At 38.2% G+C, this 15,504-nt stretch overlaps 1 protein-coding gene across 1 annotated transcript; it reads left to right on the top strand.

The window, feature by feature from the left end:
• The first annotated feature begins 7,252 nt into the window (after window positions 1-7,252).
• On the top strand, window positions 7,253-10,632 carry diras2 (DIRAS family GTPase 2). Its single transcript, XM_079804606.1, has 2 exons — window positions 7,253-7,441; window positions 8,123-10,632. The coding sequence occupies exon 2, from the start codon at window positions 8,141-8,143 to the stop codon at window positions 8,738-8,740; it is 600 nt and encodes a 199-aa protein (XP_079660732.1). The 5' UTR covers window positions 7,253-7,441; window positions 8,123-8,140; the 3' UTR covers window positions 8,741-10,632.
• Window positions 10,633-15,504: the final 4,872 nt, after the last annotated feature.

Here is a 15,504-nt window from a genome sequence, read left to right as displayed (position 1 = left end):
CCACTGGAGGCAAGTTGCAGAACCCAAGTGCAGTTTATTCCAATAATTCCAAACATAAAACGAAGACTTGGCAATACTTAGAAACAAAGACTTGACTAAATCAAAAGAACAAACAATTCCGACAAAGCTTCTTTCATAGGGTTTTGGCTATTTATTTTTTACTAAACACCAGATGACGCTGTTTTCGACACTCTTGAAGCTTTGAATCTTTTCCCGGAACAATCAAGGGAAAGCCTCGGTGCTACATGAGACTTCATTTGCCCATCCCTACAGGTACAGTAGGTAGAAGCGGTAGGTAGTCAGGCGTTGGATAGTAACCGCATCAAGGCCAAATCCAATGTTATCACTTCCCGGCTCCTGAAAGACCTTCACATCTCATTGATTTTTGAAGGCAGCATAGATGTATCCTTCGCTGCCTTTGATAGCCACAATCCTGTGCATTCAATTCTGTGACAGTTGAGCTAGAAAAAGAAAGATGGCGTCTGAATGTTGCGGCTGCTGGTCAGTTTGTGTGTAAAAGTACGTCTTTGACCAACGTTTTCCACTTCTGATTTCATTTCTATCGAGAAATTACTATTGTAGTAATTCAATATTTGAGTAGTTACCACCAAAGCTTGTGCTATTTTGCTGTAGATCATTAAACTGTCTCAGAAGTCTATCCGCAATCAGTTTAGTGAGGCGCCTTCATGCGCAAACGCTGCTTTATAAGTCATTGCAACAAGTCAGCTGCCTAGGTTTTCAGATGTAGCCAAAGTGATGTGATGACGAGGGTAATGGTTTGCAGGTGCAGGTGATTGAGGAGTGTGAGGTGTGAGCCAGAGAAGATGATGAGAAGTGTAGTGCTGAGAAGACAGGCATGGTGAATGGAGCTGGTGAGCTGGTGACAGTCTGCTTAATATCTGCTAACACTTTATTTTGATGCTCCCCAACAGACATTCTACTGACTTTAAGTAACTTTGCAACTAAATGCCTTTTTCTACTAACCCGAACCCTAACTGTCTACTAATAATCTAATGATAGTCAGTTGACGTGTAGTGGCAAAGTTAATTATAGTTAGTACAATGTCTAAAGTGGACCATTGAAATAAAGTGTACCCCTTCACCGTTATTGAATTGAATCAAAACAGAATTCACTTGATCTGAATAATGACACTAGTGTCTTCTGTAGAGCTGCTTAAAGCTGAACTTTTTATTTTTTTATTTTACTTTGTTAGCACACATAACAGGTCTTAGGGTGAAAAATTATTCCGTGCAAGTTAATACACAGAAAAAAATAGTTTGTAGCGGTAATCTTTAATCAAAATCTGAAAAGTTACTTCCGGTCTGGAATGGTGTTCCTTCCCAGATGATGTCAGTTTGACGGCTTGGGTTTGAATATCCTTAACCACTCCCCTCCAACCATTAGTCTGCTATGAGTGTGAGATGGAGAGGAGGAGCGCTGAAGTAAAACACTGCCCTCCATTCAATAATCTGTTTTACTTGGAAATACGTCACAGCACTGAAGAAAACTCTTTAAAAATATCTTATTGAAACATTTCAATAATCATTTTAGACTTAACGCCAATATAAAATAACCAAATAATAAGAACATCTTGATTTGTAGCTGTTTAGCTTATTTTTATACTTGTTTTTTTCTTTTAAGTCATCTTGAGGCCCACTTAGAAGTTGGTTAAGGCCCCCTATGGGCCCCATGTTCAGAACTACTGGTTTAGATTTTGCTTTGAAAACTTGTGAAATTTGGCACAGTCCTAGTCAGCCATTAGGCAAGGGCAAAACTTAGAACAAGGGAAGGTTTCTTTCCATGTATTTTCAATCAGGCTCAACCAGGCAAGGCACCATAATGCTAAATCTATTGACATCACTGCTTATTTTGTGGTATAAATAAATAAAAGGGGTCATGACATACTTTATTTTTTATTTTCCCTGAGGTCTTTGTAAAATGTCAGTAAACATTAGTTCTCTGTAAACAGAGCGACATATGAGAAACTATGGAAGCACCAATTACACCATGCATGTCTGAAGAGTAGAGCAAGATACCAAGTGAATATTTGTTTGCTCCAAGTCATAATTTAGCTTTAACAAGTCATAATACATGAATATTTTCCCCCCATCTGAATGCAACGCTCGGTTTTGGTGCTGCTTCAGCTTAAAATTTCAATGTCAGCGCCTACTGTTCTGGGCTGTTTCTCAAAAGCATTGTGAGCTGTGTTGATCGTAGGTGCCAATGGTTCAATGATCTTATGATGCGTTTGAGAAACGAAGCCCTGATTGGCTAATGTCTGCATAACAAATAATGTCTGCATGCTGCAAAACTGTCAAAGGATAGAGGTGATGGACGGCTATACACAGGTTTCTTCTCACGCTGATTGGTTGAATTACCTGAACATGACGCAAACTACTTTTTGGATACTTAACCTTTGCGTCTCTGAGCCCGAACAGTTTCATGACAGCAGGGATTCCTCAACATTTTTGTCAGCTGAATCTCTTTGACTTAATTTATTTACTTGAAGTGTTTCCTGAGATTTAAGTTAGGTCAATAATAAAATATCAATAAAAGTCAATAATAATAATAATAAATAATAAAATTAAGTTCATGGTTCTCTGACATCACATGACATGCAGGTAAACAAATAAAATATTTAATCTTTTCTAGTAAGTCTATTATTTTGATTGTTTTTTATTTTAAAATTATTCATTTAATTTATGATTTAATTACCAAATAGCTTTTCATTAAGCTCATGAATCCCAGTATGGGAAACACTGACATAATGTAATATTTAATGAACTTCATGTTGTTGATAACAAAGAATGGAATATATTATCTTTCTCTTTGTATTTTTATATCAATATGGTACAAGATTATCCTATTCAAATCAATGTGATAAAAGAGTTATGGCAAAAGTAATCAAAAGGTAGACAGATTGTGTTACCTGTTACATGTTTAATGTAATGGATTACGTTACTAACTAGAATTTTTGTCATGTAATTTGGAATCAGTAACTGACTACAATTTGTAATCTACTCAGCACTATTGTTTACATATACTGATGCCTCTATTAAAGCCAGTTCTTCAGGCTTCATAGGACGTGCTTATAGTTTGAGACAAATATTAGTCATATACAGTATAAAACTCTATAAAACGTTATAAAACTTACATTTATCACATTGGGAAGGATGTTATGGTTTATTTTTCTTCCTGAGGGAATACACATTTATAGACACTTTGCAGTGCAAATGCTACTATGATTAAATATGTACAGGGAAGAAAAAGCCAATCACAGTTCTGAATGAAGACCATACAATAACGGCATCTGTTTACATTTTGAATGGAAAACATTAAGAGCCAGATTTGGGACCAAACACTCTTTTAGCATTAAAAAGATATTTAAAAACATTACTGTCAGGGTTTACTAAAGTCATGCAATGAAAAATAGCTTTGAAAAGGCGTGGACAGGGTTATTTTTGCGGCTGACCTTAATTTATTGTATGTATTTGTAGGAGTTTCCCTTTCAGATGGAACATTTATGGGAGGAGAGTAGGGGAGAGCAGGGCACAACCTAACGCTTTTTGACTGTCTCAGTTTGTGTAAATCCACTTGGGGTTCAGAGTATTTATTTTTTCCCACATTAATATCACACGTCTAGTACAATTATGTGGTTTTGTTTCATTAATACAGTGTATACTTTTTTTCTTGATTTTCGGAGGAATGAAATGGAAGAGTGGAAGAATGGAAGTGAAATGTGACAACATGCCCCAGAGGTGGGGTACATTGTAACATGTGAGGGGCACATTGTAACACGACAGCTTAACCCTCTGGTGCTCTTCGGTCATTTCTGACCGGAACATTTTCGGGCATGCTAATTGGTCGTTAAAGCTACAGTGTGTAACTTTTTTCGTTTATTCTTAGCTAAAAACACTTAGTTCTTTCAAAAATATATGTGCTCATTAATGTATATTTACTTCTTTCAAGTAATAAAGTATTCTCGTAAGTTTATAATATGCCATTGAAAATACATACGGGTAAGGGGTTTGAATGCGGGTCGCCATGTTGCCCCTCCATCTTGAAAGTACATTAGCCAAAGAGGGACATACCCGTAAATTCAAGCTTCACCTTTCACGTTTTAACACTCAATGGCACCGTGTCGAATGTGGACGAGGTCGAACTGGAAGCCATGTTAATCTTGGACTAAATCGGCCACCGTAGGAGTTAAAACAAAATCGGAATTGAGAGGAACAGAAACTAAAATTCACTGGATGGTCATATACCTTTTCACCGCTAGATGGGGGAAAATATCACGCAGTGTAGATTTAAAAAAAGTTTACCTTTCATTATCTTCGGTCACAAATTACCGACCATAGGAAATTAATGGGAAATCAGCAAAAACACAACAATTCACAGAATATTTGTGTGCACACACGATTTGCATCTACAAATCGGCCACAATGCTGGAAAAAAAGTACACAGCAGTAAAGAAGTTACACTCCAAAACATCAAGAGTGTGATATTGACACATCCACTCACACACACACACTGAACCTATGAACCACATTTAGAATTGTTTTAAATCACAACTTCTTCAGAATGATATGAAACTTGGTGACTTTATTGGCATTAGGAAAAAAATTGAGGAAATGAATGGGAAATCTGCAAAAACACAAAAATTCACAAAATTTGTGTGTGTACAATCTACAAATCGGCCACAATGCTGAAAAAAGTCACCAAGAGTGTGACACTCACACACAGACACACGCACACTTATATACACACACACACACACACACACACACACACACACACACACACACACACACACACACACACACACACACACACACACACACACACACACACACACACACACACACACACACACACACACACACACACACACACACACACACACACACACACACACACACACACACACACACACCTATGAATCACTGTGTCTGTAATACAGAGCAAAGTTTATGGAATGTGAAATCCATTCAATAATCAGATTCAGTCATAATGCAGAAAAAGCTCTCTCTCACACACACACACACACACACACACACACACACACACACACACACACACACACACACACACACACACACACACACACACACACACACACACACACACACACACACACACACACACACACACACACACACACACACACACACACACACACACACACACACACACACACACACACACACACACACACACGAACTGTGCACTTGGAAGCTCAGGCTTGATCCTTTACATCTTTCTGAGCATTTTTAAAAACAAAATAAAGTGTTATAATTTAATGAATTTATATATATATATAAATTCTGAATAAAAAAATGGGTAGTAAAATGCTTCCTTGCTTTCTCTTCCTAACACGATGATTAGGTTTGACTGTATACATAATAATAATTGTAACACTTTAAATCACTATTTCTAACAAAATAAATTATCTAAAACTTTATAATAAATAGTCTTTGAGATTGTTTAAATATATATTCAAATCCATCTAAAAAAAATAATTAAATTTGTTCAAAAGAGAACTAGGAAATTCACAAGCCTCTCCATAGTGGTTACACCCATGGTTGCATGTTCCCATAAATAATTCCAACAGAGGTCACTAATCTGCCTTCAAAAAAATTTATTTTGAAGGCATAGACTATTTTAACCTGAAATACTATTTAATTTTTTATTATTATTATTATTATTTTCAATGGCAAAAATAGACCATAATTATTGGATAAATATTAATAAGTACGATAAAATCATCTCAAAATACAAAAGATAATAGAAAAAATATTATTGGAGAAAAATAAATTACATTGGTTTTTCTGGGGTCGAGGAAGTTTAATTGTTAGGTGTCCGGTCACTTATGACCGGGAAGATAACCAAAGGAACCCCCAAACGAAGAGCACCAGAGGGTTAAAATATGATCTGATATAATCAAAAAAATATCCAAGACAAACTAAAATATTTGGTCAATAAAATACAATAAAATAAAATAATGGCATTTTTTAATCACTAAAAATATACACATTTTGATTTGACAACAAACACATCGCTAAATACAGCTATACAGCATAGTTCAAAACATAATAATAATTAATAATTTCTGAACATTGACTCTCAGTCATTATTCACCCTTTTCTCATGGTTTCTCAAAAGAATTCATAAAAGTATAGAATATAATAGTGTAGTTCTAATAGGGGCTCATTGTAATGCAGTGTTACAACGCACCCCACCTGTGCAACTGGGATTTAAACCCGGATCGTGTCTTCTGCTGGTTAGATCAGCATTAAAGAACTATATCAATTGTTAAATAACAGATATATGATTCAAATAATATCAGATTTGTCTTCTTTTAAATAAACACAAAAAACAGAGATGAAAAATAAACTTAAGAAATGTACTTTTGCTATGGTTAAATAAATGTTCAGTAATATCTTCCAAAGATTTTTTAATTTTGGTGCAATTTTTTCTCTAAATAATGTTGATGTGGCAACTAGTAAATACACTAAGTTTCGTCATCCTGGCATGTATGGAACGTTTTAAACCATGCGTGTTACAACTAACCCTGCGTTAGTGCCCCGCTCTCCCCTATTTAAATGAATCACGCAAGGTGATTTACTAAGGTTTGCGCTAGTCAATTTACTGGTATTTGCGCCATTATTTACAGCCCAGAAAAAGCATGTCTGCGCTAATTTGCGCTGCTCTTAGTAGATTGTGTTGGTCATTATGGAAATGATCAGGTGTTCTGACGATTTGTGCTACCCGCTCAGATTTTGCTACCTCCCATTAAAACAGTAGGTAGCACAATTGGACAGTGAAAAATGCTACCTATCAGATTGTGCTACCAGCATTATATTCATGTGGTTTGAGGCTTAAAAACATCCATACCTACTCCTACCCTACCATTAAGACAATGCATATGGTGTTGGCAGCACAATGTGTCCTTTCATTTGTGCGTCATCAGTAGATCACACGCAGAACTTTCCACTCCCATCTGTGCTTTTGTGGAATTGCGCTCTCACGCTAATTTGCCCTTAGTGTGAAATTGTAATTTTAAGCTTAAATTTCTCAACTTCACAAAAGCCTAATAGCACAGCTAAAGCTGAATTATATGAATATACTATAAAAACGGAAGGTTGTGAGGAATGTACACCATATAAGGCGCACTGTAATGAGGCAGGGCTGTTGATGTGTTTCGCAGCAGCAGGGGGAGAAACGCTGAAATCCCTCATGACGTCACGGGAGAGAACGGGAGAGAGTCAGTCAGTCAGCAGACACAGGAAACAGCGCTCCCCCTTTAAATATCACAGTCATGCCTCAGATGGATCTTTAGAGGCATCGCAGACCTCCAGAAAAACAACCCATATCCCATCATTTCCATCGTCTACCACGACATGACAACGGGAATTTAAAGTCTTTGCACATCAACATTTAGGTGAGTTTCTGAATTCAAAGCAGCAAATTAAATCTGGTTTGCCATTATTGTTTTTATACATTATTTATTATTTAAAATACACCATATGTATTATATATAATTTATTATATAACACGTAATATCAAAGGTAGTATAGTATAGGCGGTACTCACAGTTTACGGCTGTTTTCTCTTCGTCTGTTTTTTTTGCGCATTCTGCCTGCACCAACAAACAGCGCTGCATCACATCCTGACCAGTTTGCCGTGAAATAAAAGACGATTTAAATATATTTCCAGTAGCCGTTTTTGCTTGCATCCATGTGCTCACTGAGCAGGTGCTGTTCCTGTATCCTGTATTGAGGCTTTGATATTCGTCCTGGTGGTTGAACTAATCAGGGAAACGTGCATGTCAGACTGGCAGAGGTCTCATTGGCCAGTAGTCTCTTCAGACTCTGATTATAAGAACGCCGAGTTTACTTTGATTTTGAATTTTGAATGCTTTATATAATTTTATATAAAGATTCATGGTATGGCTGAGTCATATTTAAAAACAGCAGCAATCAGAAAGCGTACCACTTTGCAGAATTTAAATATAATGTAATGTAAAATCATAATTGTAATGTTTGGCTTGTTTCAATACTGTCTTGTCAAACTTTTGGTGCTTGTATTTCATAACCATTCCTTTCGCTTTGCCTCCATCCAGGTCTTTTTGAGCAGCATTATGCCAGAACAAAGCAACGATTATCGGGTGGTTGTATTTGGAGCCGGTGGAGTGGGCAAAAGCTCCCTGGTCTTGCGCTTTGTGAAGGGAACCTTTCGCGAGAGCTACATCCCAACTATCGAGGACACCTACAGGCAGGTGATCAGCTGCGACAAGAGCATCTGCACGCTTCAGATCACAGACACCACGGGCAGCCACCAATTTCCCGCCATGCAGCGTCTGTCCATCACTAAAGGCCACGCCTTCATCTTAGTGTACTCCATCACCAGCAAACAGTCTCTGGAGGAGCTGAAGCCCATCTTTGAGCAAATCTGCCAGATTAAGGGGGACATAGAGAACAACCCAATCATGCTGGTGGGCAATAAGAATGATGAGGTGAACAGTCGTGAAGTGGAGAGCAGCGACGGAGAGGCCGTGGCCAAGAGGTGGAAATGTGCCTTCATGGAGACATCGGCGAAGACAAATCACAACGTTAAGGAGCTGTTTCAAGAGCTTCTTAACTTGGAGAAACGCAGGACTGTTAGCCTTCAGATCGATGGCAAGAAGAGCAAGCAGCAAAAACGAGCTGAGAAGCTTAAGGGCAAATGTGTGGTCATGTGAAAAAACGAAATGTGTTTGGAAAACCAAAGCGTTTTCACTTTGATGACGTTAATGCTCTGGCTAACACTGTTTACACATGAAGACACGAATGTTGGAAGAACACTTATCCATTGTAGATTTCCAGGGGCAAAGATTCAGTGCGGCGACAACTGTTTACTCAGATATCTTAAAGAAAGAGTTCATCCCAAAAATCCATCCAAACGTTCCAGTTTTGAAGAATGGCCGCTCTTTTACATAGTATAAAAGTGAAATGGGTAATGACCAAAAAGCATCATAAGGGTAATAAAAGCAGTTCATATGACTCATGCGCAATATTCCTGAAGTCAGTTGATTACGGGAGGGGAAGATCTTCAGTATTTACTATACTTTTACTATACTTTTGTGATGCTTTTTCATTTAGGAGCCTGACTGCACTAGTCCCATCCACCAACATTATATGCAAAAGAGTGAGCAAAATATACCTTCTTTTTAACTTATTCTAAAGGGACATGGTAGTGGGGAAAAAAGCATTGACAAGTAATTTTTCCTCCATCTCATGTTTTTTTCCCCTTCACCATGTCCCTTTAGGGGCTCCGTAGAGAAATGCCTAGAGAACTGTTCATAAAGTTTTAATTTTACATTTTGTAATGACATAACTTTGCTAGCTTGTCACAGATGTGATTGTGGTGTAATTGAAGTTTACAGCAGACCTCAGCAGCAACATGCAGTAGTGCCTAGCAACCTGTTCTGCACTCAGTTTACTCTGTCCGTTCTAGACCACAAACCCGAAGGGAAAATCCCAGGCTAACCCAATGAACCCAATAGCAGTACTAATACCTTTTTGAATCAATATAAGCATTTCAAAAAGCAGTAAAATCAGGACAAGGGTTTTAAAACCACTAGCTATTCCTGAGATCGATTGAAATAGTCACATTAGCTTTTTAGCTGTTGTGTGGAGAACAGCTGTGTCTTACAGCACTGGCTGCGCTAAATTAATGGATGTATAACAAATGCGTCATATATGACAGTTCGCAGTATGATCGCATACATCAACTGAATGGTAACATGTCAAGGCATGCAGCCAGTAGAAATCAACTAAAATAAGCTGAATGGTTGTCATTGTGTTAGTTGTGCAATTCACTATTAAGGTTTTAAGGATGGCTGTCATAGTTTTATTATACTTCTATATGCCTTTGATTGGATTGTACCAAAGCTTTAGTCTTCTTTCTATTGATGGGTTTCTAAATGTGCTCTTACAAAAACCGAGTTGACTATTTTCCCAGTAATATACAGTATTTGTATTAAGGGATTTTGTATGAAAGCTAAATTCATATCAACAGTGTCACATTATATAATTGTAAACCTTATTGGCAGATTGATTTTTGAATACGGTAAACATAATATTAATCATCGCTGACATAATTACAGTTGGCAGTGGTTTTCAAGCGAACCAACATGATCTATCATCTTCATGTGTTTACACATATTTAGTGAAATATCAACATGTGCTTTTGAAGAAGGATAGCTTTTATAGTTGTGTATTTTAGCATGACAGCTCTTGTACAAGTTCAAGTGCTATACTATATTTGTTACAAAAAGAAACTCACTTGTCTGGTTGGAAGTAAACAGCTGCATATTATCTGTAGTAGAGTACTCGAGAGCTTTATCAAATGCGATATTTAACTTTATTAGCAGAATCTGTGCAAATGTAGCTATTGAGAATATGCATCATGGGTACAGGAATTGCTTAGACCCAAAGCTTACAGTGGGTTTCTGTTCTACAGTACGAGTTCTGATATCTAAAATGTTATATTGTTTTGATGAAATGCCTGTATATACATCATGTGTGCCTACAAGTTTATATGATTGTATTTTAGGTCACAAGAATAAATAATATTATCTATTTGATGCAGAATCACAATCTAATGTCTTCATGCTGTACTGAGAGGCTAGTCACAGGTGTCGGTATTTCTTGAATAATCCATTCATAAAGTTATTCAAAAATTTTACTAGAAAATGAATCCAACATTTTCACATGAAAGAACATTTAAAGGGTTGTAATAGAAATTTCTGCTCCCTTTGTGTTCAAACAATTGCGTTAAGATCATTATAGCAGCTGCCACGGTTATGCGTGTTCCTATTCAAACAGCTGATGAATGGTTTAGCTCTGGGCAGAAATGATGCTGGTGTATGGGGGAAGGTGGGGGAAGAATTTCTGTGCTATTTAGACATGTCAGAGTAATAAAGCCCGCGAGGCTCATTATCGGTAAGTCAAGTGTTCTACAGTATAATAGAGCACCTGCCAGCACTTAACGAGCATCAAGCCAGTTACACAAGCTCTCTCATGATGAGCACCACCAGCACAGTCCACCATTAATCTGACTAAAACATTCTGTCATTTATAAACAAAAAAACCTCGCAACAATGATATCAGAAGACTTTGACATAAATCTGACAGGAGACAGCGAATGGCTCCATTTTACATTAGAGAGCATCAAACTACTATCCTAAACACCACTCAATAGAACATGCATGCACTTCCGAAACTAGGTAACACTTTATTTTGATAGTCCACTTTAAACATTCAACTAACTAAGTAACTTTTCAACTACATGTCAACCAGCAGTCATTAGAGTATTAGTAGACTGCTTAATATCTGCTAACACTTTATTTTGATGCTTTCTAACTTTGCAACAACATGTCAACTTATTCTACTAACCCTAAACCTAACCTAACAGTCTATTACAGTCTAATACTCCAATGAGAGTAAGTTCACAGTTTGCATCAAAACGATCTGATCGCATGCCAGGTGTGCCGCAGGCGCTTTGTCCAAAATGGTTGTGCCTAGTCTCTTAATGAGTCATGAGTGTGTTTTGGGCGTAACATGCAATAAACCAATCAAAGTCTCATCTCCCATTCCATTAAAAGCCAGTTGAGCTTGCACCATGGCGGATTCGTTATTTACATGGCGGAATTTGCGCGCGGAAAGACTGAACGCTTCTTCAAAGAGGAATTCTTTTATTTTTATTATTTAAAAATGTTTGTGTGCTGCTGCGCATCCCTGTGTGTGTAATAAGCCGAGTTTACGCATGTTGTGCACCCGCTTATTGGTGCATATTAATAACGCGTCCTTTAAATAATACCAAAAATACTGCGCTATTGTCTTTAGACCAGGTTTTTGTTGGTCAATGCCGCAGTCGTTTTCAATTGCCTCAAAATAGCAACGTGCCAACAATGCGCCCGGACACACCTCGTTTTCAGACCAGCACGCCAATGGGTGAACAGATGGGCGCGAGTGCATTTGCTTTTTAAACAACGTGGCACTGGACATGAAAATGTTAACTGCGTCAGTCTGAAACTAGCAAAAAACACTTGCGTCGTGCCTGGCGTCGCATTGTGCTGGGTGTATGATAGGGCCCTTTGGGTGAATTTACATTGAACCATCAAGCTACATTGAGTTAGAGGAACTTTGTAGCACAAACACACATTTTTAAGTTGATTACTCAAAAAAATTAAGTTGCCCCAATTACCAGAGTTGTAGCCCTGGAACCAGTTAATCATACCTATTTCGGTTCAAATCAACAGCTATCATAGCACATGCTGACATAACTTATTTAACAGGAAACATGACTGACTGCGTCCAAAATTGCATACTCTCTTGAGTAGGTATTTATAGTAATTACTTTGCGACTGTTAAAAAAATTGGTTCTATATTGTATGGATATGTGTAGTATAAATGTAATCTAGACATACTACATTCGCCATGTTGTCATTAACATGTGAACTACCAGTGGCAGCTGGAGTGTCTGGATCGTGGCCTGGGCCGTGGAGCTGTGGCGGGCCTAGGCTTTGGAGCAGTGGTGGGCCTGGGGTGTGGAGCAGTGGCGGGCCTGAGCTTTGGAACAGTGGTGGGCCTGGGCTGTGGAGCATTGGCGGGCCTGAGCTTTGGAACAGTGGTGGGCCTGGGCTGTGGAGCAGTAGCGGGCCTGAGCTTTGGAACAGTGGTGGGCCTGGGCTGTGGAGCAGTAGCGAGGTCGGGATGTTGAGCAGAGTCAGATCTGAGATGTGGAGCAGTGGTGGACCTGGGCTGTGGAGCAGTGACGGGCCTGGGCTTTGGAGCAGTGTCGTGCCTGGGCTTTGGAGCAGTGGGGGGCCTTTGCATAGGAGCAGTGGCGGGCCTATGCTTTGAATTAGTGGTGGTCCTGGGCCGTGGAGGAAGGGCAGGCCTGGCCTTTGGAGCAGTGGTGGGCCTGGGCTTTGGAGTGACGTAGCCATTGACTTGCATTATATGAATCACCAAGCAAAAAAATCTTCTTTACATTTCTACTGAAGAAAGAAATATTGGATGGCCTGAGGATGAGTAAATTAACTGCAAATATGATTCAGTTTTAATCCAAATGACTCATGTGTGCTGAGTGAGCGATCAGCAATCTCTCTCTCTCTCTCTCTCTCTCTCTCTCTCTCTCTCTCTCTCTCTCTCTCTCTCTCTCTCTCTCTCTCTCTCTCTTTACCGTAAGTTAACATTAGTAATTTCTGGCAATGTCTGTAAAAAAAAGGGTTGTGCTCGACAAACTTGCACGACTATGCCGCTGTGCACTCAATCCACCCTGCGTATTTCGCTTATCAACTTGCGAACAGTGTAAATATTGAATTTGTTTAATATTCTGTTGATTAGATACATTTACTTCATAGATACTCTCTTATATCTCTATTATGCTATCTGTTTGCTCTGTTGTCAGTGTTTCTTTGTCTGGACACAAACACTTTACACACGCTGCATGGTATCGGAGTACGAGTACACAAGTGCAGTATTGGCTCGATACTGATATATCAGTGCATCCCTAATTTTAACAAAATATTAAACACTAAAGAGTTTTATTTTATTGAACACTTTGGCAGGCTGCTTTAAATATGATCATCAAACTGGTGTTAATTGGCTTTGGCATGTCTGAAACTGAAATCTGCCCAGACAGGAAGTGCAGCCCTATTATAACATCCAGTCCACCCCCATGGCTCCCAACCCGTCAGTCAAAGTCTGATAACAACCCCTCACAGACAATCTGAGCCATGCAGTATGTTGTGTGAGACCGAAACATGAACAAGACAAAAGATGTTACAACCCTTGAGATGGAGACTTTAATTTACTTACTTGTGAAGAGAAAACAGAAAAAAAAGAAATATAAAAAAAAGATAGCATAAATGGAGAATATGTATTTTGCCCTCTTGAACCCACACACAGGTTGCTGTAAGAATCCTTAGATTCTTAATTTCCTCCTTATTAAGTATATCAAAACATTTGATACATTGATTAAAACTGTTAAATTGCACATTAAATTAAATGCACATCTGCCTCAGCAAGACTTCTGATAACGATTTTGAATGACAATCAGTTTTTAATATGTTATAAACTGTCTACCCGTGTTAGGCCTGTCATTCCGTATTTTGACAGTTTGTTTTGCCAGAGTGTGTTTTATCAATTTAAACTGAGATAAAACACATGATGATTGTAGTTGTCTAAGACAATGAAAATGCGTTAAACCCAGTGAAGTCTATAGACTTCCTGACCATTAAGAATCAATCCTAATAACCCTTACATTTAAAAAGAGTTATACAATTGCATTGAAATGTTCTTAAACAGCCAGAGGGTGCAATTGTTTTCAACTGAATGGTATGAAGGTGGTGAGTTTTGAATGGATGTCAATGGACGAGACACTGAGATTCAGTCCGCTGATTAAATTATGTTTTATTAACAAAGTTAGGGAGGAACATGTTCAAATGATCTAGCCAATATACACTTTATTGTCAAAAGTTTTGGGACATCTGCCTTTGCATGCACATGAACTTTAATGACATCCCATTCTTAATCCGTAGGGTTTAATATGGAGTTGCTGAAGCATTAAGAGTTCCTTTAACTGGAACTAAGGGCCAAGCCCAATCCCCTACAAAACAACCCCACACCATAATCCCCCCGCCCCATCCACCAAACTTTACACTTGGCACAATGCAGTCAGGCAAGTACCGTTCTCCTGGCAACCGCCCAAACCCAGACTCGTCCATCGCATTGCCAGACAGAAAAGAGAACTCCAGAGAACACGTCTCCATTGCGTGCTTAACACCACTGCATCTGACGCTTTGCACTTGGTGATGTAAGGATTGGATGCAGCTGCTCGGCCATGGAAACCCATTCCATGAAGTTCTCTACACACTGTTCTTGTTCTGAAGTCGGAGCCTCCCCTCAGACAGCACGCCAAATACGCCTACTCCTTTTAATCTATCTGATTATTTGTAAGTGTGAACTCGTGAAACAGCTTATAAACAGCTTATCACTTAATGAATTGACAGCCTGTCTGGTAATCTTCAACGTGTTTGCCATTAAAAAGTTAAGGGGTGAGCTATATCTGGATTTCAAAAAAATATTTTATTAAAGAAGTCAGACAGTTTTGCAACAGGTAGTATTCAGTTTACAGCACAAGTTCAATTCTGTGGTATCTGCATTTATATTATAGTTTCAAGTTTACAAAACCAATCCAATAAGCCTTTATTTTGTAGTCAATACAGACTGAAAGTATTTTTAATCATGTTTAGTACTGTGACTTTGGGATTTTTTGTATTTTATGTTATTTATTCATTTTTATTATTGTTGTGTTTGCCTATGCGTAGGTGTCTTGGGGAATATTGGGGTTTATATGTGATATGAGATATTGTGTTAAATAAAGAATAACAAATTAAAAAGAACACAAATAAATAGATGTATTGAAAAGGTTAAATTAATGTTTATAACTTTC

The sequence above is a fragment of the Gobio gobio genome (assembly GCF_949357685.1).
Source record: "Gobio gobio genome assembly, chromosome: 22".
Lineage (NCBI taxonomy): Eukaryota > Metazoa > Chordata > Actinopteri > Cypriniformes > Gobionidae > Gobio > Gobio gobio.
This window is presented reverse-complemented; position numbering and strand designations above follow the sequence as displayed.

What these genes read in the sequence shown, in the direction of transcription:
- diras2 (XM_079804606.1), top strand. Translation starts at nt 8,141, where the DNA reads ATGCCAGAACAAAGCAACGATTATCGGGTGGTTGTATTTGGAGCCGGT.